Consider the following 27,118-nt stretch of genomic DNA (forward strand, 5'->3'; position numbering starts at 1 on the left):
GACCTTATTAATCTGCTTTTGCATCCCTTCAGTGAACTCACGCTACTTCCTTCCTGCTCATCTCTTCAGACTGATAAATCTCATTCAGTGGATTTTCCATGCAGAAGCAAATATATACTGCATGAAAATACTGGGAAATTTGCTTAGCTCTCTTAGCATCTAGAAACAGAACTGTGACAGAAGTTTTGAAAAGTGTGCTACCATGGCAGCCTATTGATTGCAATTTTTAATTACTGTGCAAGATGGGAAGGCACAGCCATCATTACGTTAACGTATGAATGTGTTCTCATTTTGATCATACAAAAGGAAGAATTTGGATGAGACAGGCCATTTTATTCTTTCTGACTGCACTCAGTAAACCCCAATAACAAACACCATGCATTCACTTTAACTGGTGTTAGTATCTTTTTCTTTATTCCCAGAAATCTTATATTTTTAGACATATTGCATCTGCAGAAATATCAGAGCTTCTTTCTTGGCTTAACAAAGAGCAATTAAATTCTGTACAAAAACAGGGAATCCCCATAAGTGTCCAAGAGATCCCAGCATTACACATCAGCTCAAATCTGCTTGGCAGCCATCTGGCCAAAGAGTCTTGCCTTATAAAATTTAATCTCCATAATCCAGCTCCCCTGACAAATTTATCACTCACTTCACACGTGAAGATATTTTAGACAGCTTAGAACTTTAAATCAATTGAGAAGATGCTTTCCTGGTTCTGTAATTTGCATTACGATTTAGATCTGGGCAGAATGCAGCATAAATGTCAGTAACATTTTACAATGATATCCATTCTTCCTTTCAGAGACTGAAATCTTCTGTCATTCATAATGACAGTCATAATGTAGGTGACAGAAAGTTTCTTATCTATTATTCCCATCAGCAATTTAACTGCTATATTCACATTCTCCAACTAATGCTTGAGAATGAAGGAGTATATTTACTACTTTCAGCTAAAAACGTTGAGAGTATAATACACTATTTTTAGCCTTGAATAATTGTATTTTACTGAGATTTTATCAGCATTACAAAATCTTTAATTTACTTTCTCATTAATATCACTTAAACTATTCTTAATGTGGGATGAGAATTCATAATATTATTAAGTAATATATACTTCCAGAATGTGGAAGAAATAGGGTTTTTTTCACAAGTAATCTAATACAATCAGTTCCATAAGGCTCTGTATTTTAATGTTAGAAAGACAGCAGTTACTTTCTCCAAACCAGGGAGATATTCAATGATTCATATATTCCTATTCCATACTTAGTTCAAACTTATACAGATTTTTTTTTCTCTCTTTTGTTTCTAGATTTTGTCAGCCCCTGTATGACTGCAGCTCATTCTGAGAGCTGCTATTCTGGTGTAGATCATACAGTCTAGCAAGTACTAAAGACTTACCAGATTAAATAACAGTTTTCAGGTTTTCTGAAGACCATACATATATCCTTTTCCAGTTAAAAATTACCAACTGAACAGGTTAAGAGAGAACTAGCATGGAAAAATGAAAGTATGAAAACCCGCCATAAAACAACCATTATTTTTCACAATCCTGTTTTTTTTCTATGGTCTTTATCATGTACAACTTTAATTCCCCAGCACCAGTGATGCACAGGGTGGAGCACATTGTAGTGTAGCAAGTACATTCTTAATATCTCTTTGGGGAACTCTTTTTGATCTCCTTACATAAGTAATCTTGTCAATAATGAAAGCGTGACAATTTCTTGCTCCCTGATGAAAGGAATTGTCCTTCCCAGTTTTAGCGCTGCTACTGCAGGATACACATCAGAGAAGGAGAAGGTTTGTAAAGCATTAAAGCATTCCACCGGGACTAGCCAATGCTTATCTGCAAAGGGAACACTTAATGGAAAACTTATTTTTTTATTTACTTCCTAATAAAGGAAAAAGTAAAAAATATTGTAAGACTGTCTGGAGGGCCAAGAAAAAGACTGACAACAAGTTAAAGAGGTATTAGCAGAAATGATCAAAGTGAGGAGATAAATCTAGCCCAGCTGCTAGCTCTAAATGAAACAATGGGCAGCTGTCAGAGTGACCACATATGTTAAAAAAAGAAAAAAAGAAACACCAGAGCAGATAAAGTACCGGGACTGTAGGAAACGCGGTGCCAAAACCATTATGGGGTATTAAAAGACAATGGAGATTTTCCAGTGAGAGCCAAATAAAGATGAACAGAAGTCCCTCCAAAGACAAGAATAGCTGTGTATGTAAAAACAAAAATCCACCTAGATTCTCAGACTGCTTGAAAACATATGCCAGCATCACAGAAGGTCAAGAAGGCAGATATGTGAAATAAGGTCAAATTATCCCCCTACTTATCTGTTTGGTTAGTATTCTTCAGTCACTTGGAGAAAACACCAACTTATCTGTCAACCCTCTGTAACTGTGTACACTCAGGCACACTTGTGTGCTGCCTTGTAAGCATGGACATCACAGGTGCTCACAGAAGGGCATAAGTGATCTCACTCAGAGCAGTGTGTGCATATTGGTAACTGGAGGCACACAGAGATGTGTCAGTTCTCGCCAATCTGATGCAACTGGGAGCTCAGAGTATCCCCTGAGAGAAATGTAACCAGCACAGAACACTAAGCCAGGAACACATGCAAGCCTTCACAGGACATCCTTAACCAACTAACTGTAAAGATCTTTAAAGAGGGAAGTGTCAAATGTAGACAAAGGGTAGGAAATAATATATCTGAATTACCCAGTGAAGCCGTTTTATTGCCTTGAAATCACAAAGCTATTCTTATTTGTTTGTGCACAGAAGCAGCTTTTCAATGTCAGGAAACCATTCTGCCAGCACTATCTATGAGCTTGGCAACTGGGATACTTAAACATCCATGGGATGGGGGTGGGCAGCAATCCATTACCAAAACAAGACCACAGTATCTATCTATAAACAGCTGCACCTTTAGAAGACTGTCACTAATAGAACTGGTGCTCCTATATACTAGTTTGTCTTAATACAGAGAGAAGTCACAAACATGTAAGGCAATCTGTAGCCTTCTTTTTCAGGGGAAAGGGATTTACTTCCTAGTAACTACAGTTTAGTATCAATGTATTTGTAAAAAGGGGAAATTCTTTATTAAAACACTAGTGTGTTCAGCACCTTCTCAATCCTATAGCAAGATTTTTTGTGCTCTTCTGTGAAGCATCCTCAATTTGCACTACACAGTACGAATGAACACACTTCTGTGTTCAAATCACAAGACTGTGATATTTCAGTGACCACATTATGCCATATAGGGCTAAAATTGAGTTTATACAAGAGAGTTCATTAAATGTTCAGTGCCATGCTGCACCAATAGCACGTTTTTCTTTGTATCAGTCCCAGAACTGCAGTTTGGCTTGTCTTGCAGTTTTGGCAAACAAGCCCTTGCACAAACTGCCTGCCCTTCAAGACAGCCTGTACTAACAACTGAAGAAAGAATCATCATAAAACAATTGGTGGATAGGGAAAAAATGTGTCCCTGAATGGCAGTCAGCTTTCTGGACTATCACCAATTGTATGTGTCAGCAAGAGATTAGATGCTGTGAGTGGTTTATTCCCAGTTTTGGAGCTCTTAAGGATTTCCTTCAGGATGAGGGTGGTTGAATCACTGATTTACAAAATGAATCTCCTCCATTTTTTTTTAAACAATTCATTTCAGCTAATCAGGATCTTATTGTTGCCTGTGAAAGTTATTTGTTTTCCAGTGTTTTCCAATGCTTGGCTTGAGAAGATACTTTAGGATTCAGAGAAGGTGTGACTGGATGCAAAGATTTTTTATCTCAGATTTTTTTTCTTAATAGATGTATTTGGGGTTTAAATGAATTTTGCCACAAGAACTCTGGCTGAAATCAATCCTGGAGTGCCTTAATTGTAAGAGGGAATTGACTACTACATTTAAAATAACATATCAAAACATGTGGGCTCAATTATGATGAAAACCACCATAACAAATGTATTCTTTTATGAGTTTCCTGTCTGCTTCTGACATCTCAGAAAACAGGTGATGATGATATAATCCTGTCAAATGTTCTTTCTTAAAGCTTAAAGTCAGTCTCAGTTAATGAACTAACTACACAAATTACTGAGATCATCAAGTCCAACTCCAAAGCCTTATTTCATAAGTTATTCTAAACAAAACCATAAAAAGGCCACCAGTTAAGTCTAGGAATGATTTTCAAATTGCTTCTGATTTTGCATGCAAAGGAGCTCAGCCTCATCCACTGAAATCTGCTGTGCACAGCCCTTAAGTTGACCAAGGTTTGGTTGGGTATATGACCATAACAAAGTAACTCTAGGTCTTTCATACGCTTTCCCTTAGCAGCCATGCAATCTGAGTCCTCAAGCACAAGCATTTGCTGTTCCCTTTTCTCATCCAGGAGCATTTCTGATCATGAAAAAACTTGGTGCTCTCCCAGAGCCAGGAGGTTGCTGTGAAAGATGTAAGGGAAATTTTTTCACTTTTGATTGATATACAGGTCTGATAACAACTCAATGAACACCCAGAACCAACAAATTAAAGCAACTCCTCAAAACAAACAAATCATAGCAGACTACACTTTATGCTTACCAAGCTGTCCACATCTATGCTTGAGTTTACTGCCCACTGCAAGGTTCCCATGATGTTCATGGCTAAGGTAAGAATAATGCCCACTCTACCTGGTCCATCACCTGCAGAGGGAAAAATAGATTTAATGTATATGAAAACAAAAGGCCAACGGAGATCAGAAAATGAATATATATTTCATCCATTGCATGTAAGATCCATATAATATCTTAAAATATATGCTCAAATTCTCTTTTATTTCATGGGAAAACAAGCATGGATTTGTTGGTTATACAGGAGGATTGGCAGCTTAGTCATAATTAAACTGCTGGTTCTGTCAATGAATTCACTAAAAACCCTGATCTTGCTTTTGCAATTAAATCTTTCTATCACATAATCACATAATCACAGAATGGGTTGAATTGGAAGGGATCCCCGGGATCATCAAGCTACAACCCTCCCTGATGCAGCCAGGGCCACCAACCTCCAGATCTGGTACAGTACATATGATCAAGCAAAGTATAAAATATGATGGAGTGAAACTCAAATATTGTTAGCATAAAAAACTCCATTCTCAAAGTCACTGACTTCTTGCTCATCAGCTGTTGTAACACTGATCCTGAACAAAAAGTTCAGTGTAAAACTGGGGAGAGGGAGTGTAATGCCTGAGAATGGAAATCAAACAATGTAAATGAGAGCACACAGAGTTAAAAACTCTTTTGAAAGTTATTTGTAGAAAGAATTTTTCCACAAAGCTGAATTATTCAGTTTTCATTGGGTACCTTCAGCTCCTACTCTGCTTGTCAAAGACTGGCTCTGCCTTGCCCAGCATCCAGGTAGAACAGTAAGGTACATAGTGTTCCTCCTTTGGTATACTGTGTTTACTAGGGGTGGTGGGCCACTCTGAGGGGATTTTTTAAAACTTCACATCAGAAAATGGGCCAGCGCACAGGAATTAAAAAACTGAATGAGTACTTCCACTACTGATGTGGCTTTAAGAGGACATTAAATCTTTCCATTTTTACTCAACCATTTGTAAAAAGAGGGGAACCTTAACCTCACTTTACTAAAAAACTTTGAGCTATATAGATAGTAATCACCATTCAAGCATTTCAGTACATCCATGTGGTTATGTTTATGTGGTTTAGAAGCTACCAGATTGCTTTCACAGCAGCTAGGGGCAAGAAAAGAAAGTTGCAGCCCCTCAGATATTATTTGCAAACTAATCCCTTCACTGAGCCTTCTACAATAGCAGATAACTGTGGTAAAACTTCTATTTTAAGTAAAACATAATTTATACTCTCTGACATTCTTACATCAGTGACTGCAGTATATGCAGGACTGTGCAGTGGTTTATTTTCATCAGAAGTGTCCACAGATGAGATATTAAACAGAGGCAAAACTTTCATTTCAGTAAATGTAATCCAGTAAAGTTACTGTACCTGTGGTTATGATAGAGATGAATGCCACTGCACTGAAAAAGACAACAAAAATCATTTCTATCCTCATCTGAAACCAGCGCAGAGTTGACAGGTAGAGGAACCAGTTTGCCGTGTGTAGGTTCAGAGCCTTGTGAAAGAGGGTTTCAAAGTAAGGCTGCCGCCCAAAAGCTCTCAGCGTCCACAGTCCTTTTAAGCTTGTAACAAGATGTGTGAATATTGGACTCCGAGCTGTGAAGTGTTTAAATTACAAACATCATGAACACTCATAAGAAAATACTTTTGATGTAATACAAGTCCACAGCCCTGTGCTCTGTCTCCTAGCAGTGTAACTACTGTCACTGGTTTAATTTATCTATGTTGTTGGTATATATGGTTGAAATAATCCTAGCAGAGGATACACAACAGCATTTGCATGAATGGGTTGAAGTTCCATTCAGTGTCTTGCCAGCAAGTAACCACATTAATTCCTCATAGTCAGCATACTACTTGGAGAAACTCCTGGTCAGCTATAAGACATCACAATAGAAAGAAGGCTTCTCCCCAGTCGGTATTAATTCCTACAATCCTGACAACTCCATCAAGTTAGTATGGTTCTTTTTTAGCACAGAGAAAGTACTTAAATGCTCTGGATTCCACTCTCTTGCCATGGTGCTAATTTTAAGGAGACCCTGCATTGCGTAGAAAGTGGAATGCCAATGCTAAACCCCTCAAAGTATGAAAGAAATTTAGATTTATAACTGAGCAAATTTAAAGTTATTCATGAATAAAAGGCAAAATGATTCACAATGGACTGAGCACTGTCAGATCCTGCCAGTCCTTTGTAATGTCAGACCACAGTCCTGATCTGCAAACCCGCACTTTGGAATCAGTTTTTCCATTTTATTTGGAATATGTTAGTCTGATAATGGGGGAGAGGAAGAAATTTAGTCAAATTACTTATCCAGAAAAAAAAAAAAAAAAAAAAAAAAGAAAGAAAAAAAAAGAATTATTTACACTCCTAAAAGAAATATATGGAGATTCTAAAGTTTTCTCATAAGGAAACAAACTTGTGAGGCACATACTAAATCTGATCATAATTTTTCACGTTAAATTTCTCTCAAGAAAATTGTATTTCAGGACTTAATTTGTTTTCAGCTGCAGTGGTGTTAAAGCCCAGCTTTAAAGAGGTCTTCTCCATTGTTCTTTGGCAGCAGAGCACTCAGTATTGGCTGGATCAGTAAAAGCAGTGCTTTTGAGGAGATAAGTGTTCTACTACCAGAGACAAGGGCATCTTACAAGAGAAAAGACAAAGAAGAGGTGACAGGGTGAATCACTTCTCAATTGATTTGTGCTGGATTTAGTAGTCTACCAATTTTGTTGCTCATACCTTCAGATTCCAGTTGTTTCAGCTGCTGAGAAGTGTGGAGGAAGTATGCCCTTAACACAATAAAGGCTGCTATCACAGGCACTGATGCCAGGAAGATGTAGGGTTGTAATATTGAGACTACTGTTATAGCGCCAATCACAATCAGTAATAACTGTAGAATGAAAGAAAAATACTATTGATATAGTAAACGTGTCATCTTATAGACTAGAGATTGGTGATGAATTTCCTTCCCACATCAACTACATATTGTTTTGATAACCATAAAGAGCTAACTTAAGTAGTACTTGCAGCTGAGAACAAGCCTTCATGAAAAGATCATGAATAACTGAGACCAGATCCACAACCTGTAGGAATGTCTACCTTTCCTAATACATGGAAGACATAATGTCATGGTTTTGTAATTTTGCTATCAGTATTCCACATCATAACATCATATAAAGCATGGATAATTTTCTCTAGCAGAGACAATATTAGTATTGCAAACTTCTAAATTATGAAGCCAAACATATACACACAAGAACAAGAACAGTAGCTATGTACTCACTCTTCAGTTAAAAAGGTAAGAATGATACTTGCTATATCATCTTTCAGACCTACTGATGCTGACCCCGTCCTGTCTGGGCTAGGTGTGCCAGGAGGTCAGAAGCTGAGTGCCTCTCTCCTGCCAATTCTGGGCCAATCAGTTTTTCCAAGGGTCAGAAAAAATGGGAAATGGTGCATCATAAATTGTGCAAGGGACCGTAACCTACATATGAAACCACTGATTCTAGTCATCTTGATCAGAAGACAGGAGACGAGTTGTGAAAGGACTTCCAGAATGAAAAGTTAGTTTCAGGAAGTTAAAAAAGAAGATGTTTTAAGGTGACAGATGGCTCAAAAGGGAAAAATCATTCAAGTTAATCTATTTAATCTACCAGAGACTACTACCATCCTCCTGAGACTTCATCCTCAGTATCTCCAGACAGATTTATTTAAGACAAGTTAGTCTTTACTCTAGAAGCACTTTAAGCACTTGGGCTGTTCCTGTTCCATACCTGAATCAATGAAACACAAATACATCCATGTATGCAGAATAGCAAAGCTCTTTTTCATATCAGGGCGTTGCCTTTCACACTTAATTACTTCAACTTGCAAACTTATCAGCAGAAGGCAACTACAAATGTACAGTTTCAACAAAATGATGACCACATTGAAACACCACTGTAACTGACCAGCTCCAGAATCAAAGGGAACTCTGGGTCCGTATGGTCCAACCCATGCCCAGAGCAAGATGCCCAGGACCACATGCAGGCAGCTTTTGAAGATCTCTAAGGAAGAAACTGTGTCAGTTCTCAGTTAACCACACAGCACTGTAGTGCTTCCTGTTGCTCAAACAGGACCTCTTGTGTTCCAGTTTATGCCCATTATCTCAACAAAGAAATAGTTGGAAAACAGGGCTAATTTCACATTAAGAAGATACATGCTGTTGGTGCGTTAGCTATTACTTCTACATGGTTTCAAGGAAATTATTTGAATTTCCAGTATTCCAAGTCTGATGTTTTTCAGAGCCAGACTAGCATTTAATGTTCAATGTAGGCTTCCCACCGTACGCGGGAAATACAATCAGTGCAATGGCAGTATCAAAGTGTATGAACAAAAATTTACAGATGAACTAATTAAAGATTTCTTTCCTTACTTTACCCTTTTCTATTAAAAGAATGCTGAAACACGTGTGTTGTGCTTGTACAGGCTGTATAGCACTGGTCAGTAGAAACACAAGAATGAATTTGTTTTTATTCATTATTTTGAACTGCAGAATTTAGTACCTTTTCTGTATTTTACTATTAAGAAAATGAGTTATTCAAATGACATCTGCCAAATTATACAGGTCTTAGGTTACTTGAGATCACAGAGTAACACTGTGACTGATCTAATTCCCATTTCCAATGTTTACTTAAATTTTGCAAAGACCATGATCATGCCATATAGTTCTACTGCAGGTCCAACACCTCTTTCACTAAAAAGCTGAATATAAAAAGCTGGCTACATTGGTATATGCTCAAGGAATTCCAGCAGAGAGTTAATGAAGATCAATTAAAAGCCAGAAGACTGTGCTCAGATGATCTTTTAGGGCTGGGATGGAGGCCAGAATTTGGCACAGAGTTTGATGCGACTAACAAAATCCAGCTTGGAGTAACTCCTCCATGGCAGATCCACAATGTCAGAAACAACAAAAAAAACCACACCAGAAGAGACAGTAATGAATACTATTCAAGCTGAAGATGAGATCAGCAAATCAGAGAATGGTTTAATGTCCATGTTTACTCATTCAGCAATGATTCACGACTTCAGCATTGCACAAAGTAATGCTGTTATTTTCTTGAACTTCTTAAGGTGGAGCTGCACTTGCCTCCTTAAGGTCAAGAGGTAAAGTTACCAATTACTAACAATAATACAGGAAAAGGGACTTGTTTTTAACCAGATCATCATGTTTGTAAGGACTGCAAATCAGAGCAAATTAACAGATGGAGCATGTCAACAGTAGTGCTGGGACACCACTGAAATGAGCTGGGATCCATACTGAGCCACAGAGCCTCAGAATAGAAAGGATGAGGAACGAAGGAAGGCAGCCCCCTTAAGAAGCACAGGAAATGTCTCTGTCTCCATATTTCTTCAGTGTTCTCTTCAGTGTGAATGTACTGGAGGTTATTCAAAGCTCATCGAGATCTGGCAATGTGTGGAGTTTCCCAGCAGCTACAATGGCACCAGGCACTGCCATTAAAAATAAAATGAAATTCTACAACTCTTAGGACATAAAATTCCTCCAAAGAATTCCTGACCCCAAAAGCTGTCTTTCATAACAAGCAGTTAACAAGGGCCTCACGGCCTACATTCATCCTGATCCAAAAAACTGAAAGGAACCAAGGAATGCCCTTCACGTCTTTGAAGGTGAATGTGGGCTTGTACTGAAGGGAACTGCAGGGCAAAAATGTTTCTGAGCCTGAGTACTCGAAAGCAGTTTGCACAAAGAGTATAGGTAGACGTATGGGCAAGAACTCAAAAACAGAAGCAATGAAGTTAACCTGCAAGATAAGCAGCTATGTAAACAGACACACGGAGTGAAAGAAAGAGAGTGTTGGCATTTAATTCCTGTCATTAGTTCTTCTCATTATATATTTTCCTTGGTGCACAACTGAAACTTTACAATGCCAAAAGACATCAAAATTGAGAACTTCTATTCTACAAACCTGAATGAGATCAAATACTGTCAGTGGAAGTAAATCATCCAGTATCGCTGTATCTTTAGAGAATCTGTTGAGTATCCCACCTATGGATTAAGAATAAAGAAAGAAAGAAAGAAAACACTTTAACACTCTCCCCACAAAATCCTGCCTTGTACAAAACAAACAGAACATTTGTATTTCTAAAGACAAAATACTAGAGGTAAGTACGAGATTTATTCTAGTACAAGCAATTCCATTACAGCTAAATGGAGCTGCATCATTAACAAATTTGATTCTACAATTTCTGTTTCAGGTCTTGGAATCTCATAAAAAATCCCGGAAAAAAAAAATAAATATATAGTTAAAACAAACTAACATGTAAAACAGGACAGAAACATGGACAGTTGCCATAAAGTCTGTACCTTTTGTGCATCAGGCTTTGCTGATACACATCATTTGCACATCAGTGTTTGTGTTAGTTTCTACACCAGTTTCTTAGCTTCTGAGCAGAAATAACTTGTTAACCACAAAATAAGAACAGAACTAAGAATACAATGGGCAAATGAAAGAAGATCCTATGTTACACTGTCATTTACCAGTGCTTCCTGTACTCCAGCATGTACCTGTTAAGTAGGGTATGGGAAAGGAATTTCACATTCAGCAGTGAACAGAACTTGTTGCACCAGTTATGTAATGAACTCCATATCAACTTCTGAGCCAAATTTGAATATGAATACCATTGTTCACACCAACTGATGTTTTATGCCATTTTAGTAGGACTACTCATGAAATAAAGCGCTATTTATCATCCATATCTGATTCCTTGTCATTCACCACATATCTTTAGACTATATCTTTTCTCTTACAGTTTTAGACAAAGGCTATTCATTAGAACCTCTTCTGGTTTTATTGCCTCAAACTTCTAACAATGAATTTTCTCATTCTATGCCAACTTAGAAGGTGTTATTTCAGAATCAGAACTGACAACTGAAATATGTCATACTTAAAGTAAGTGCAACCATTAGAAGATTCACTTTGTGTAGCAAACTTTTATTCTTCAGCTTGAATGACAGTTTAAAAGCAAAGCAGCAGTATCCGTTAGCAGAAAAAAACCTGTTTATTTAAAATAAAGCCTATACATAAGTCAATCAGTCCCCATCCAAGTTACCTGCTTTCAAAGAGTTGAATGTTGACATAGGTGCATAAAGAACTGCATGCACCATCTTCTGATGAAGAGTTTTAGATACCGTTATCAGTGTATGCACAAGGGGCAAACCTCTAAAAATCCCCATGGCAAGCAGGGTATCTGCAATTCCCACATAAATATAAATCATGTAGTAGGAGCTGGTGTCAGTGATGATCACTGGAGGGTTGTCACTGGTAGTGTTTTCTGGTTGTGTTTCATTTATTTTTGCAGCTTTACTGTGTGACATAAATAAAAAATAAATGCATTATCAGAAATTGCAAGTTTCTTTTTAATTTCTCTACTAAATAAATAGTACTGCAACGTTCATTTCTTTTAAAACTAAGTTAATGATTAGTTACATAGTTTAAGCATCATTTATTATTATTATCCAATGAAATATCCTATCCTATATGAATTATCCTATACCAAGAAATAAAATCATGGAATCGTATAATGGTTTGAGTTGGAAGGGACCTCAAAGATCACCTACCTTCAACTCCCCTGCCATAAGCAGAGCTGCCAGGCACTAGAACACACTGCCTGGAAACTCATCAGTCCTGCCCTTGAACAGTTCCAGGGATGGGGCATCTACAGCTTCTTTGGGCAGCCTGTTCCAGTGCCTCACCACCCTCGGAATGAAGAATTTCTTTCTACCCAAAACCTCCCCTCTTTCAGCTTAAAGCTGACCTGTCACTATCTATCTGCATAGAAAGTCAGTCCTCCTCCTGCTTATATGCTCCTTTCAAGTACTGGAAGATCACAGTGAGGTCTCCCCAGAGCCTTCACTTCTCCAGGTTAAACAGTCCCAACTCCCTCAACCTTTCCTCACAGGAGAGGTGCTCAAGCCCCCTGATCACCTTTGTGGCACTCCTCTGGACACACTCCATCATATAACAATGATCTGCCTCAAGTGCCAGTAAGACAAAATTATTCTGTGTGTTCAGGGGCCAAGGCAATATATGCCATAGTCTTCCCTTCACATATCTTTGGAGATGCTCGTACCTATCAGTATTTAGTAATTTCTGAAGTATGTTGTTGTTGTGCAATGAAGTGTTTTTACAAAGATAAAATTTAATCTAGAACCATAGTGACCTAGGCTAATTGGAGATAAAAATTAACGACCGTATTTCCTATGCGTGAACATACAGGCTTAGTTCTACAGGACTAGAAGAAGAATCCATCACAATAACCCAGGAAAAGCCATACTGCTGCTCAGCATGCTTTAACCCTGATCTGCTGGACCCTGCAACATCTTGGAATGTTTCTAGCTGAGCAGAAGATATTACACAGAGCTTTAGAGAAATTGTTTACTTCAAACATTCCTAAGCAAATGTCTCATCCTGCATCAATGAAAGACAACAGCAAACCGCAACATATTCTGAAATAAGTCCACACATCTAGAATGAGCTGACTGAGGAAATGTTTTTGTCACTGCTATGCATTCAGAAATAAGACACAAATCATACAAATGTTAGCACGTAGAGAAGAATCAGTGTAAGGTACCACCTCCATCTATGAATCATTTTATTGAACTTAAGCTAGTGCCCATCCATACAGGCTTCTGGCAGAAGTTATTAATTATGTATAGCAAAAATCAATGTGAAGGTTTCCTCAGTCCTTCAGTAAATAATCAGAACTACTTACTTTTGAAGAAATAGTAACAGAACAAGAGAAGCAGCCACCTGTGATCAGAGAAAACAGTTAATTTTTTTGTCTTGTCACATTATGATCTTCTCATCTACTTTTTGTGTTTTTTTGTTTTATAACTGTTTGGAGAAAGAGCATTGTAAATGTATGCAAATCAAACATGCCTGAAACAAAACCCTGTCAGATCAGCTTCTCCTTCCACAGAAACCATTTAGTGCATCCCACTAGCAAAGCCACATTTAGACTTCTATTACAATCAGGCACTCGAGTTCTTAAATATTCTTTTATCATTTTTTACCATACTATTAACAAAGGCTGGTTAATGCACTCTGAATGACAAGGAATATTCTGTGTATGCTTTAACATAGTTTAAGTTTTAAAAGCTAACATTTATTGATGACTCTTAAAACAATAAATAAAAAATAAAAATAAAAATAAAAAATCAGGTCTCTTTCCCAATACCTTCAAAGGCAGTAATTCAAAACCTTTAACATTTTTACTCTTGCATTACTATTCTTTGGCATTGGTTCAGTAATATGCTATGATAACACCTCAGCACATAAAGTCTCCATCCTCGGGAACTATAAATTTTCCCAGGTCTTACGTGAAATAACAAAAGAAGGGCCATGATAATTTAAATTTAAGGATCAGGCTTCTATTTTTATGTCTCTCAACAGAATTCTGTTCTTGATTCATCCCAGGAAAGGACCATTTCTTTCTTCTGGATAGTGATAGGTGGAGTTGCAAGAGAATACTAAAGTTTTCTAAATGTTTCCATACATAACTGCTCTTCCTCCAGTTCAGTAACTCTGGTCTCTGGGTCCTACATCTAGGAAATTTGTCATCTAGGAAATTTGTTTTGAGCCACTCAAGTGAGCTACACACACATAGATACACACTCCACAACTCTAGAAAGAATGTACAACCAATGGCCTACTTATGGTATTCTATGTGAACCCACCTTGGGATCTGTAATGTAAAGCAATCCATTCTGAATCTAAAATAACATATAGAAAGCATTTTCACAATAGTCCCATCCAGTTCTGAAGGCTATTAAAATTCCACTTTCTATTTACTTGTTACTACTCTACTCTCTCCGTTCAATATTTCAGTGTCTAGCACTAGACTTTCTTCATCACCTGAGGCTAGAAGGGTGAGCGCAGTCCACATACTCAACAACCTGCATGGTATTTCATCTCATACACAGAGGTTTAATAGAGGCTATATAGTTTGTGCTATCTGAATATCTCCCAGCCCATTAGCTTATCAATTGGATTTTATTTAAGCGATAGTTACACCGGGGAATTTAACTCTGATGGATAGATATTCATTGCCATCAGATTTTTTTAAGTTAGAAGATGAGGCTTTTGAATTATTTAAAAACTTTTTAGTCTAATTCAAAAAGCAAAAACCTGTAATTGGTGCTAGAAATGTACACTGTATACAGAGGCATTCACCTCAAAGTTAACTTTGCTGTTGTGTGTTTATAATGGCATTTTCCGCACCATGAAAATAGAACTTACGTAATAAGAACAGCTACACATTAAAATGCTCAATCTTGTTATTGGAAGTGGCTTAAAAATGTGGGATCTCAAACAAGACCCAAGCTCCAGACGCAAAGTCACCAGTTCCAGAAGAACTAATTTAGTCATCCAGAATGCAACATTACTGTAAATTCAGCATATTATCACTCATCTCCTTCTCCAGCTTTGATGACACCACAAGAAGGTCAAATATCAACCTAGAATTGTTAAAAACCCTTCACTGGCACAATCAGACAAAAAGTAATCCTGTATTCTTAGTAGATCGTTCTTTTGTGCTGAAAAATGTCAAGGGAAAATGGTGCTATATTTTGTAAGTTGGTATATCAATGCAGTCCCCATTAATCCCAGCCTTTTCTCTGGAATTTATTTCATGCCGTAGAAAAAAACTCTTGATTTAGGATATTAATCATAAAAGAGGATACTATAAGTTTAAGTAGATAACATTAAAAGCCTTTCCTAATCTGAGAAAAGACAAAAAGCAGAAAACAGCCATTATAGGTAAAATAGTCAGATTTCTGTGATCAGGCGTATATGATCAGGCATTTCTTCTGCACATGTTCTAACAGTGTTTTCCACTGTACTTGGAAAAAAGTATTCTCTGCTCATTGTAGGAATATCTCATCTTTAAATGCCATCAGAAGCATTCAGCTTTCTGCATTATTACCCTTCCTTCTTTCACTGAGTAAAAAGCTAATAACTCATTTTTAAAAGCATCCCTCCAGGACTGATATGTGTGTACTTGTTGAATTCCCAAGGCTCTGTAAAGGTATCTTTTTATAGACAATGGGAATTCATTTACCTGTGAACAAGAGACAAGCTCAGGACACCAATTTATTTACAACACAGAAGGAAATAACAAAGATAATTGGAGTTGGTGCGTCTTCTTTTGCCATGTACTAATCATTATCTTCGGTGAGCAAGGTTCTAAACAGTAGTCAAATTATATCCAAAAAATACCATTTTAACAGCAATTGCTGCTGGTCAATACATGCATCAACTCACATCTTGATGCTTTATTTTGTACTTCTATCATAAACAACATTATTTGAACAAACACTGTTTGAAGGAAAAGGATGCTGGGAACAGATTTTCTTACCTCAAGTAAGAAGATAGTCACACATAAAATTAGTACAAAAATCAAGCTTTTGTGGATGGTAATGTATCTGAAATAAGTATTCCATGTGGTAACAGTACCCATGCTTTCAGCATCATCAGTAAAGCATTCCTGCCAAAGAATTGATAAGACCATAGTTACAATGACAATAGTACCTATTTGTGAGAATTTCTGACACACGAATGCTGTCATTCATTCTGCTAACTCACATGAAAGCTGTCATTCTTTCTTCTGACTCCAAATAACTGAACTGTAGCATTCACGCTACAGGCTGAGAGTTGGGGTTGCTTAGCAAGAGTCAGGTAGAAATGGGCATAGGAGTATCGTGCTCAAAATTATCACCATGTCAAAAAAAGGTCAAGTAAATCAACACGCACCTTCAGATCCTCTTCATTGATTTCATCAGTGATGTCCAAGACGCTGTCTCGAGACAAGCGCCTGGCATAGATATCTATCTCGGAAGAAAGGTTTGTCTGAGGCACCATAGACATCTTCCGAAATGTTGTACTCCCCTTTTTGGAGACATGTGGGCCCTGGTTCACAGAGGTGCCTGTCATCAGACTTAACACAGATTGCCTCCTCCGAGATTGCAGCATATGGTCAGAGCTAAGCATGTTACTTCGAGGTAGACCCACATCTCCCTGGTCCAGGTCAGGTACCAGTGAGATCCTCCTTTCTGGTGAGTCATTGTGGCCATCTTCCAGTCCATTGACCTGTGTCCCGTTCTTCTGCATTATCGATAACTTCCTGCCTGCATTAAGTGGGTTAATAATTATGGAGTTCTTCCTTTTGTCATTAAAATCTGACGTTTGTTTAAAAGATTGCTTCTTTATTTCATTTCGTGATCCCATGCTTTCTCCTTCAAAGGAAAATCGTCGCAGAGTCTCAGTTATAATTGAATTTCTTCTCTCTGCGCTGAACTGATCAAAAGAATCAAATCCCATCAGCTCTGAGCTGAAGTCTGGCCTTTGGCCCTGAAGTTCAGAAAACGTTCCATAGAAATAGCAGCTTCCTTCATGTAAGATTAATATTTTGTCAGCAATCTTCAAATGTTCCAGTTTTGAAGTAACTAAGATCCTAGTTTTATTGGCCATCAACTTGCACACACAGCTGTAAAAAATGGAAGAGTTAAAAAATAGGTATTTTTTAATTTTCCTAATTAGACATTGCTTTTATCTCTTCCATTTTCAATCCATACCTGCCTCCCTCCAAGTATGAACAGTCTTGGGTGCTCCTTCAAACTACAAGGAAGTGGTAAGGCTGGAGTGTGTGAAGGATGAGCATTTTTAGAGCAGACGCCAAAGAAGGGGGAAAAATAAATCATTTTCAGATCAATCCAAATAGAACAGTTTGACATGAAAATGAAATATTTCTTCTCATCTTACAGTTACTTAGATTTATTAGCTCAGTTTCAAAGCTTCAAATATTTGGTAAATGCAAATTTCATGGATGGCGGTATGTGCCCCAGATGTTTTGAGCCCCTCTAACAGGACAAGTCAGAAGTCTACGTGTTTGGCCAATGTTCTGTCCATCTCTTGTTCAGTGGGCACTTCCAGGAGACAACTCTTTCAGCAATTAGAATTTCTTAAAAAATAAAACATTGTCGAAATTTCTACTGGCTAAATAGATAATATTTTTAAACTGAGAGCCCTTCTGGCACACAAATGCACGAGATATGAAGTGTTACGCTCCAAGATTAATAGATTACAGAAGGTGCAAGAGGCCTGCTATACACAATGTGCCATCTTAATGCTAATACAAAATGCTCGCTCACAAAAATTCTATAAAATGACATTTCCCAAAGGTGTTATTTTAATCGCTTCCATGATTTTGTACTGTTCTTAAGTTCTACACCAATTAGAGGGAGATTTCTGTTATTGCTTTTATATTAAGTTATTTGATGACAGTCTTAAGTACAGCATTTCAAAACATACAGTACCTCTCAAATATTTCTTTTTCTGTAAAAATGTCTAAATATCCAAAAGGAGAATCCATGAGATACAAATCAGCGTCTTTGTACACTGCTCTGGACAGAGAAAATGGAAATGAAATTAACTTTCACAACTCTTACAAATTCATAAATATAATTTCAAATGACTACCTTTACATTTCTAACTCAAAAACTTTTCTGCAGTATCAATACAGAGTTAGAGTTCAACATTTAATCTGCTTATAAGACACTTTTCCGTTAGGACCTTCCTTGCTGCAGACTACATTAAGTACTAAATAAATCTTTCATTAATTTCTGTGCAGAGGAAGAAAAAAGGCTGCCTTTTACAGCAGCTTCTTCACAGATCTTTTTAAAGCCTGAATCTGACAATCCCTCTGGGTGGACAGGGAACATTTAAATTGGAATTTAGAATCTCCTGTAATGTCTTCTGATGCCTGAGGTAATATTACACGTATGTAAGTAAGTGCCTGAAAAGACTTTGGCGCAAGGCCTTAGTTTTAAAAGTAATTTGGGATAAATGGTGAGCTAGGATGAGTGTGTTAGAAAGCTGTGAGCTTGCAAGCATTACCTTAAACAGGACTATACAATATTTTGAGTTCGGGATATGAAATATTATTTGTGGCATTAGGCTCTTAAGCTACATATGTAGCATACGTATGGACGTGGGTCAGTGGTACCTAAACCTGTGGTTAAGAGGGGCTTTTTAGATCAATTTCAACAGAAGTTCAAAAAGACCCCTTGCCTTTCATCTGTCAGTTTGAAAATCATGATGTGATATGAATCAGGGTGTAATTAGTAAAGATTTGGACCACCTCATTCCAGCGCTTTTTAAAAAGTACTTTTTAATCGAGTTTTAAAATAATTATGTTAAACAATGTGAAAATATTAAACCACCAGAAGAAATAACCCTCAGTAACAGTACATTGTATTAATAAACTGAGTGGCTTTATAAAAAATGTCTCTGTCACGATTGATTTCAATGGCCATACGTTATGATGAAGTGGCTGCACAATAACAAAAAGCTCCTGCTGTTCTTGGCATTTTCATCAGTAAAATGTTTGCAGTTTGTTTGATGGAATAACAGCTGCATTTGGATTACGGCTGTAATTTGTATGGTGGACTTACTAGCTGTATATGACTGACTTCAGGGTGCTGGGCCAGTGAGCTAACTCAAGGCCAGTGTACACAACCTGTTCCTTCCAGGGGCTTTTCTTTTGCCCTGTTGCAGCTGCAGCACTGATGGTGCTGTTAGAAAGCTAGAAATCAGGCAAGCTGCATCTGCTCCTTATGAAGGATCACTGATGACACTTACAGAAGGGATTCTGATTTAATACGACTGCATGGAGTACACCAGATAGGTGCATGCAACCAGTCCAAGCAAATAATGTCCAGATTATCTGCAGCAAAAGAGGGTATGACTCAGGGCTGTAATCCTACATTTTCTTCTCTGGCTTCCACAGACCTTCATCTGCAACCCACAGATCTGCGCACCTTGATGTATGTTGAGTTTAGATTAGAGCACAATCAAAATTTAAAGCAGATAAACTATTGCCTTTGAACATGTAACTGTTTATAAAATAATTATTATACAGCTGGCAATAAAAACATCAATTCCATTATATGACACTCCATTAAATGAGCTGCAATCATCTGAAAAGCAACAGACATGATTACACAGTGAATGTGAGAAACATTTCGTGTAAAGTCTGGATGAAAATCTAGGTGGGTTTTGGTTAGGGTTCTTTTTTCCCTTTTCTTTGGTGTTTTGCCCACTTCTCTCTTGTCTTTCTACATGAAACAGAAACAGCCAGATCCCTTTTCCTCTCTTACAAATGCACTATAAATATCCTTACCAAAAGCCTCCCTAGTTTAAGGAATCTCTTTTAGCCTCAAACAGGCATGCACATCTTTTATGGGATGCCACTGTGGATCACTGTGATGGGATTTTACTTCTACCAAGCATTTCTGAGCAAGCCAGCACAGCTCACGCTCAGCACATAAACCAACAGATTTCATTGCTTTCCACTTATTTTTTGTGTGTTCCAAAAATTGCTAAACTAGTGACAACACTTATTGAAACACAGCAAGATTCATTTCACTTTTGTTATCAATATGCAGAGAGTATGTCATTAATTGGTATACAGACTGCTTTGTGTGTCACAGCAGGCAAAGATCCCGGAATGCTACTTTATTTGTGTACTTATATGGCACGTGTTTCTTTGATACTCAGAGAACTACACATGAAGTTCTGAATCTCCCAGTGACATCTTGCATCAGGAGGAGAACACTCATCGTCAGCTAAGCCGTAGCATGCATCTGGCAGCAAATTCTTAAAATTCAATGAATAGATGTGCAGATCTATGACAAATGAAATTGCAGAGCAAATCTCAGATTTCTGATAGTAAAATGAAGCTCCTGCCTGGGGTATAGTTACATATTAGGATTTAACCCACATCTATTCATGTGCTTAGTCATAACATTTCCCCTGTATGTATAACATAGCAATAGTTAGGTAGCAAAATACTCACCTTGCTAGTGAGATTCGTGCTCGCTGGCCTCCACTCAGAATGATTCCACCTTCCCCAAGCACTGTATAATCTTTGTCTGGGAACTTCAAAATGTCCTGTCAATGAAGATTTTTAAGAATCTGACATCTACTTTCCATAGTCAAGAAACTCAAGCTACAGACCAAATGTTGGCACAGTATGTAATACTGCACGGGGAGGTTAGACAAAAGTTGTTCAAAAACAATAACAAAAAAGAGTCCCCCCCCCCCGGATAATTTCTTCACCTGTTCACATAGTCAGAAATGGTGATTAAACAAAGCATCGTTCTACCTCAGAGAACAGTCTCAAGCTGTAAGACCTCAAGAACAAATATTTGAACTGCTGGATTACTATAAAAGCAAAGAATATACTTTCATATGAAATCGATTCAAGATGTTAATTGTTAGAGTTTCCTCTACAATAACAATGATAAATGCTCTTGCTACTACGGGTGAGAAAAGCAAAAATCAATCTGAATTCTTCAGAGCCCAGAGAGGGCAGTTTCATAAAAAGAAGGCTTGGATAAAATTCCCAGAAGAGAATGACAGGAATGCAGGCTTGCAAACAGTTTAGGAACCACGCGCCACCACTTGGGATGTAAGTTACTATGTGCTAGAAATGAATGTTTTGCTAGCGAAGAAAGCAGAGAATACCACTTTGTTATATGTGAGACAGAAAGGGGCACCAGCAGAGATCCCTGTGCTTCACAGGCAGAGGTGGCCAGGAGACTTTTGAGTAGTTGCATTTAGCACAGATCCCTGCAAACCACAATAATTCATGGAAGCATAGATGTGGAGAAGTGCTCATGTGCTTGAACACTATCTAGCTTATCTAATTTTACAGTTGCTCTCATAAAAAATATTAACTTGTCCTGAAAGCCTTATCCAGACTATGTCCTTAAGCTATTTCAGTAACACTGACATCACTGTGAGTCACAGAACAATAGAATTATAGAATCTGCTGAGTTGGAAGAGACCCACAAGGAACTTCAAGTCCATCTCCTGCCTCCACACAGGACCACCCAAAACTCAGACCCTATGACTGAAAACATTGTCCAAATGCTCTTGAACTCAGGCAGCTTGTGGCCATGAACCACTGCCCTAGGCTGTTTCAGTGTATAACCACTCTCTGGTAAAGAACCTTTTCCTGATATCCAGCTGACCCTGCCCTGATGCAGCTCCATGATGTCCCCTGTGTCAGGTAATATTACTGAGGGAAACAGGCTGGACTACCTCGGGTTCCATTCCACTTGCTGGCAGTGCCCTGGGCAGTCTGAGCTTCCAGCATGTAGGGCTGCAAGGCAGCCTTCCTGGCTCACAGCTGGATGTCCCAAGCCAGCCAGATGCTCCCTGCACCAGCACTGTCCACCCAGCAGCACAGCACTGCTGCACAGCTGCTCCCACACACAGCAACTGCAGCAATTCAAGGCACTCAGAATCATTCATTCACCTGCACATGGCCACTCCATTTGTACCAGGGGCACAAGCACGTCCCAGATGGCCTTACCAGTGCTGCTGGAAAAAGCTGTGCTCTTCCAGCACTTCCTGTTGAGGAACACCCCATGTTAGGGTCAGGACCATGACTCAGACAAAGGAAGGCTTGCTACCTTTCCTTAGACAAAACACTAGAAGACAAATTTGAAGCATTTTTCATGGCATTACTATTTACAAAACCAAAAAGCAGGTGCTTGGCACTTTCCAGTTCAATAAGTGAGCTTTAGTTATTCTGGAAACAATCTCAAGCTTTGCCCAGTCGGACAGCATAACTTCTGCTGCTGGAACAGTGGCAGAGCAGATATGGAATTAAAAAGATGGAGGAAAAAGATAACTTTTCCCTTTGGCAGTGTCAGAAAACCTTTTATCTTGTCTGTCCCCAGCTAAACAGGACTCCTGTTTCCAGCTGCGGTATCTGCGTAAGAATGATCGATTCCAGCTCTGTGTATGCAATCTGCATCATTCCCCCACGTGAACAGAGAAGTGCTGGGATGTACAGTCAGGCTCAGATACAGGCTCTCGAGACTTCTAGGGCAATACAGTCTAAGCTGAGCTGCTCTCTAGGAGTTAACATTTCACATGAAGTCTGATATAATACAACTGTGATCACCTCCACTGAGATTTTGACTGCTAATCACTCTCTGTTGGATGCCTCAGGCCCCACAGGTTTTGCTGAACAAATAAATAAATAAAAATCTTGCCAGAGAAACGTTTCCTTCTTCCTCCCCTGTAAATTGCCCTGACCTCAGGAACAGAGTAACAATGCTGTTCAGCCCTGGATCAGTGACAGATTAAAGTCCAGCAGCTCAAAGACTAGAAATTGACTGCCTGATCCATCAGGAAATGGGAGAATCTCCCAACTCTTTAATTTGATAATAGCCCTTACTTCCTGGCTCAGAGGATTCTGACCTTAAAATCAAGAGGCTTTTATGTATGGAAAAGCTATTGCAGGTGATTTCTAAATTATTCTGATGTTAACCAGTTACTTCCCACACAAACAAATCCCCGTTACTAACATGGGCAAGAAGAAGAATGCAAAAAGTAGTGATAACATTTTTAAAGCAGGATTATCTGAATCTAATAATAATTTTCCTGTAGGCCATGAAGTACTTCAAAAGGAGGTGTGGAATTCTAGCATAAAGCTGTTTCTGGCATTTAATTGAGGTGGCCTGCTCAGATCCCTTCTGATTTCACTTTGCACATAGGAGTCATGTTATACATCTGTACCTTGGATATTACCCAATATCTTCACCTAGACATTGGGATTTGTGTTGTTGCATACCTAAATATCTAAGCTGATTTCAACTGCTTCATGTTTCTACTGTAGCCTGGAGTGTTGGTGCCATTGCTGATTCCTGATCTTCTTTCAAATAAACCCCAGACGATTACTGGACCCAGTATATCTCCCCCTCTCATCAATGTAAAATCCTAGCCCTACTGAAATTAATTCCAGAACTCCCGTTGCTTTCTATAGTGGTTGGATTTCATCTAATATATTTCTTTGCAGGTGTGTCAACATGGAATTTTAATCAGACTTTTAATGAGTTCCCCTTCTGTTCTCTTCTACCTTTCACCTCAGGGTAATATATGGCATGGAACAGACAAAGAACTTTTCAGGCTGTAATTATAATAATTTAAAAATGGTTAGTAATTTCTTTCAATGGCGTAAACAGAGTGAAGAAGTCCAATAGACACACAATGTTATTTGTTGGAACATGCATTACCTATTGTAAAAAAGTATGTAGGGCTGGCCCAAATACATCCTTGCTGTCATTTTATGCAGGAAGTGAAATTAAGCCAGGAACAAATCTAATGTAATGATGCTGAACGGCACAAAACCCAGCATACTAATGAAGCATTTACTAGATTTTCTTTAGCATAGGTTGCTCCAAAATTAATGCCTTCTATTTATTTCCCTGGAAACTACAACAGATGCACAATAACACTATTGGATAGAGCAAATTCTCAGCTATAGAACCCTGTTTTCCAACATAGTCAACACCATTAGCTGTGCAATTTCACCAAAGGCTGCAAGCCACACTCATAAAAATCTGTACCAGCAGAGGTGACCCACTCAATAATTTCACTATTGTTGTGACAATCTCATTGCTAGAAAAAACATTGCCTACAGAGTCTGTCTTTCATTGGCCCAAACAGATGGAGGTCAGAAGGAAATCTGGTCTATGTGGTGGTTTTTGTAGGACAGTCCAGCCAATACTGATAGTGTGCTCCACACTCTTTGAACTGGTTTGGCGCCTGGCATTATCTTAGGATAAGTCTTCTTCTCTGCCTGTCTCTGGAAGTTTGAGCCTTCAGCTTAGTCAGCATCATGATGAAGTGGTCAGAATTGATGATTTCTCTGGGTTCCAGGGAACCCAGAAGGATCACCCCTTTCCTATTCCATAACTTCACCCACTGAGGGCTGTGTCTTGAACTTTTTATTCAATGGGGAATTCACATTTTGCCTCTCCACAGACTGTCATTTTGACTCCAGGTCATTATGGTGACATCACGTCTCATCATCATTTACTGTGTGACCCAGGAATGTGTCACCTTCAGCCTCATATTGATTCAGTAGGTCATGACAAACTTTGTGGTGTTAAACTTTCTGTTCCTGGGTGAGCATTCATAGGACACACCACACAAAATCTGTGACATTCCAACATTGCCACCAATGCTTTGAAGCAGATATTTAGCTCTGCACACAGTTCCCTAGGCTTAGTCTTCTGATTTGTGCAGATGAGCTCATATGGTGGTGTGACAGCTGTGCACGGCCATCTAGAACATGGCGTGTCTTTCACATCACTGCCACTGCTGCTGAAACACACCGCTCACCACCTCACTGCTCACATCTACTGTTTGGTCTCCATAAACATTCAGCAAGAGTCAGTGGATGTCAATAGGTGCCACTTTTTCTGCATGGAGGAATTCTGTGACACATCTCTGCTTCATCCACACTTCTGCATCAGACACCGTTTTGTCAGACTGCCCCTCTGCTGCCATCAGTCGTGGCAGCTGCACACAATGATATATTGGTGGGAAGGTTCTGCCTCTACTGCCAGACCACCAACATCCACCTCTGACACAGTGCGTCAATGTAATAAAATAGGAGGCATTACTTTCAGAGGGGAACACTAACACTCTCTCCCCAACCCCTGTTCCCAGAGACGATAATTATTTTTGTGAGATCTTCTAATATTAGCTAAGAAATCTCACACTGAAGGAGAAAGCATTTAATATTCATATATTATAAATATTTATATATTTATAAATATCTGTTTAATATTTGTTTGTAGTTTTACTTGTGTGTAAGTCATATTTCACCTGCCTCAGCAATAAAGGTAATTAATAATGCCTTTGGGATTTGTACAGAAGAATAATGCCGAGACAGGTTAAGGTAATAACTCTTTCCACAGTATATAATTAATATGGTCTTTTTGAAAAAAACAAACAACCAAAAAAAAAGGGGGTGGGAGACAGAAACAGAACAGAAGTTTTTTGCATACAAATTCTTTGTTCTCAAAATCATTTGGTAGATTTATGTGTGTTCATGCTAAGAAAACACTGTTTTTAATGTGTAAAGTGTTTTATTTCTACTCTGGCATTTTTTTTCCCCTTTTTTTATTTTTTAACTAGTTATTAACTGTCAGACAAGTACTGTCTTTCCCTAGTAGCTAAATGCTTCCAGACGTCTGTTTTAGGTATGGACTAAGGAGTGGTACTCATCCCAACTCCTGTTGATAACGAAGACATCTAAGCTACCTGTTTTCTTTAAAAACTCGAGTGAAAACATGCAGGGAATTCAGTTATGCTATTTTAGTTGATTACATTAGGATGAGAGGAACTTCATGTTGGCATACCTGTATCTGTCCCTATCTATGAAGGCAGCCTAGGTAACCTGTTTTTTCACGAACACCCACATTGCAAACATCTACATGATTAGGTAACCAAGCTTCCTCTTAATATCCTCTTGCAGAGAATTGATTACTATAAAGCACACAGTGCATGAGTCGAATCCTTATTGTTTCTCTCTTCCGCTTTCTAATGTGTCAGCAGCTCTTGTGAACAATGGGCACAAAACGGGGTGCAAAGCATTTCACACTGTCTGACTAAAAGCTGTCAAACTGCCTCTCAGCTCCTACAGATTTAGTTCAGTTGTGCACCTGTATTCAGCTTCAGATGTGATATTCTTTGCAAACTGATAAGACACCTGCAAAAAAGCCCAAACAGTCGGCACCAATAAAAGAGGCTGGGGAAGCACAGTGAGATGCTAGTAAGGATAGAAGGGCATCCTTGACACTGCCAGTCACCAAAAGGGAGATGCCATCCTTTCTGAAGAGATGCCAAACACACAGGAGCACAGACGAGGGCTTGGCATATTAACTGTCTCTTTCTCTAATAATTTTTTTATGATCTAAGCTGAAAATGTATTGCCTGCACACCCTGTGAAGACAGCTCAAAAAGGACAGAATGTGGCTACGTTTCCTGTATGCTGTGATATGATTTGATCTTGTAAGGAAACGCTTTCACTGTTTGCAAGCAGTGTTAAACATTACATTCACAAGCAGGTGGTGCCTGTCAAATCAGAACATGTGTTTACTTTAAAAGTGGCAGCTTCTTACAGGTAGTTTGCTATTATGGGTTTATGGCCTCTGAGGAAAACACTAAAGGACAGAATGAAATAACTAGGTGGAAAAATTTCTCTTACCTTTCATGAAGTCAAAACCAGAAATCACAGAATTATGATCTTAAAACAAATGAAGCATTGTCTCCCTTCAAATGGGATACAGCCCTTGTTTATTTTTTAACCAGAATAACTATAATGGGCCCGTTTCTGCAGTCCTGACTTGAAGAACTCATTCTCTTGCGAAGATTTTGTTCAAAGCTCACAGAATGTAGCCTTGAAGATTCCCACTACAACTGTTGAAGGGGCTTTACCTTTTTAACTTAACAAGTGATAAAAACCAATGAAAAACCCAGATCCTGTTTATTGTAGGCTATCAATAGAAATATTTCAAATTGAAAATTGAAAAATCAAGCCATGTTCTTTCCACATTTTATTTTCACATCAGT

At 38.4% G+C, this 27,118-nt stretch overlaps 1 protein-coding gene across 2 annotated transcripts in view; it reads right to left on the reverse strand.

The window, feature by feature from the left end:
- Nucleotides 1-27,118, reverse strand: part of CFTR (CF transmembrane conductance regulator) — a 75,928-nt gene that overhangs the window by 14,672 nt on the left and 34,138 nt on the right. For both annotated transcript variants that reach the window (XM_015853538.3, XM_085528190.1), the window contains 10 exons: nucleotides 20,535-20,629; nucleotides 17,995-18,081; nucleotides 16,433-17,165; nucleotides 16,038-16,166; nucleotides 13,395-13,432; nucleotides 11,733-11,986; nucleotides 10,589-10,668; nucleotides 7,362-7,512; nucleotides 5,996-6,223; nucleotides 4,578-4,678 (listed from right to left, as the gene is read on the reverse strand). In XM_015853538.3, coding sequence (XP_015709024.2) covers nucleotides 4,578-4,678; nucleotides 5,996-6,223; nucleotides 7,362-7,512; nucleotides 10,589-10,668; nucleotides 11,733-11,986; nucleotides 13,395-13,432; nucleotides 16,038-16,166; nucleotides 16,433-17,165; nucleotides 17,995-18,081; nucleotides 20,535-20,629 — 1,896 coding nt within the window. The remainder of the gene's footprint in view (nucleotides 1-4,577; nucleotides 4,679-5,995; nucleotides 6,224-7,361; nucleotides 7,513-10,588; nucleotides 10,669-11,732; nucleotides 11,987-13,394; nucleotides 13,433-16,037; nucleotides 16,167-16,432; nucleotides 17,166-17,994; nucleotides 18,082-20,534; nucleotides 20,630-27,118) is intronic.

The sequence above is a fragment of the Coturnix japonica genome, chromosome 1 (genome assembly GCF_054131305.1).
Source record: "Coturnix japonica strain WE chromosome 1, WE-NBRP24, whole genome shotgun sequence".
Lineage (NCBI taxonomy): Eukaryota > Metazoa > Chordata > Aves > Galliformes > Phasianidae > Coturnix > Coturnix japonica.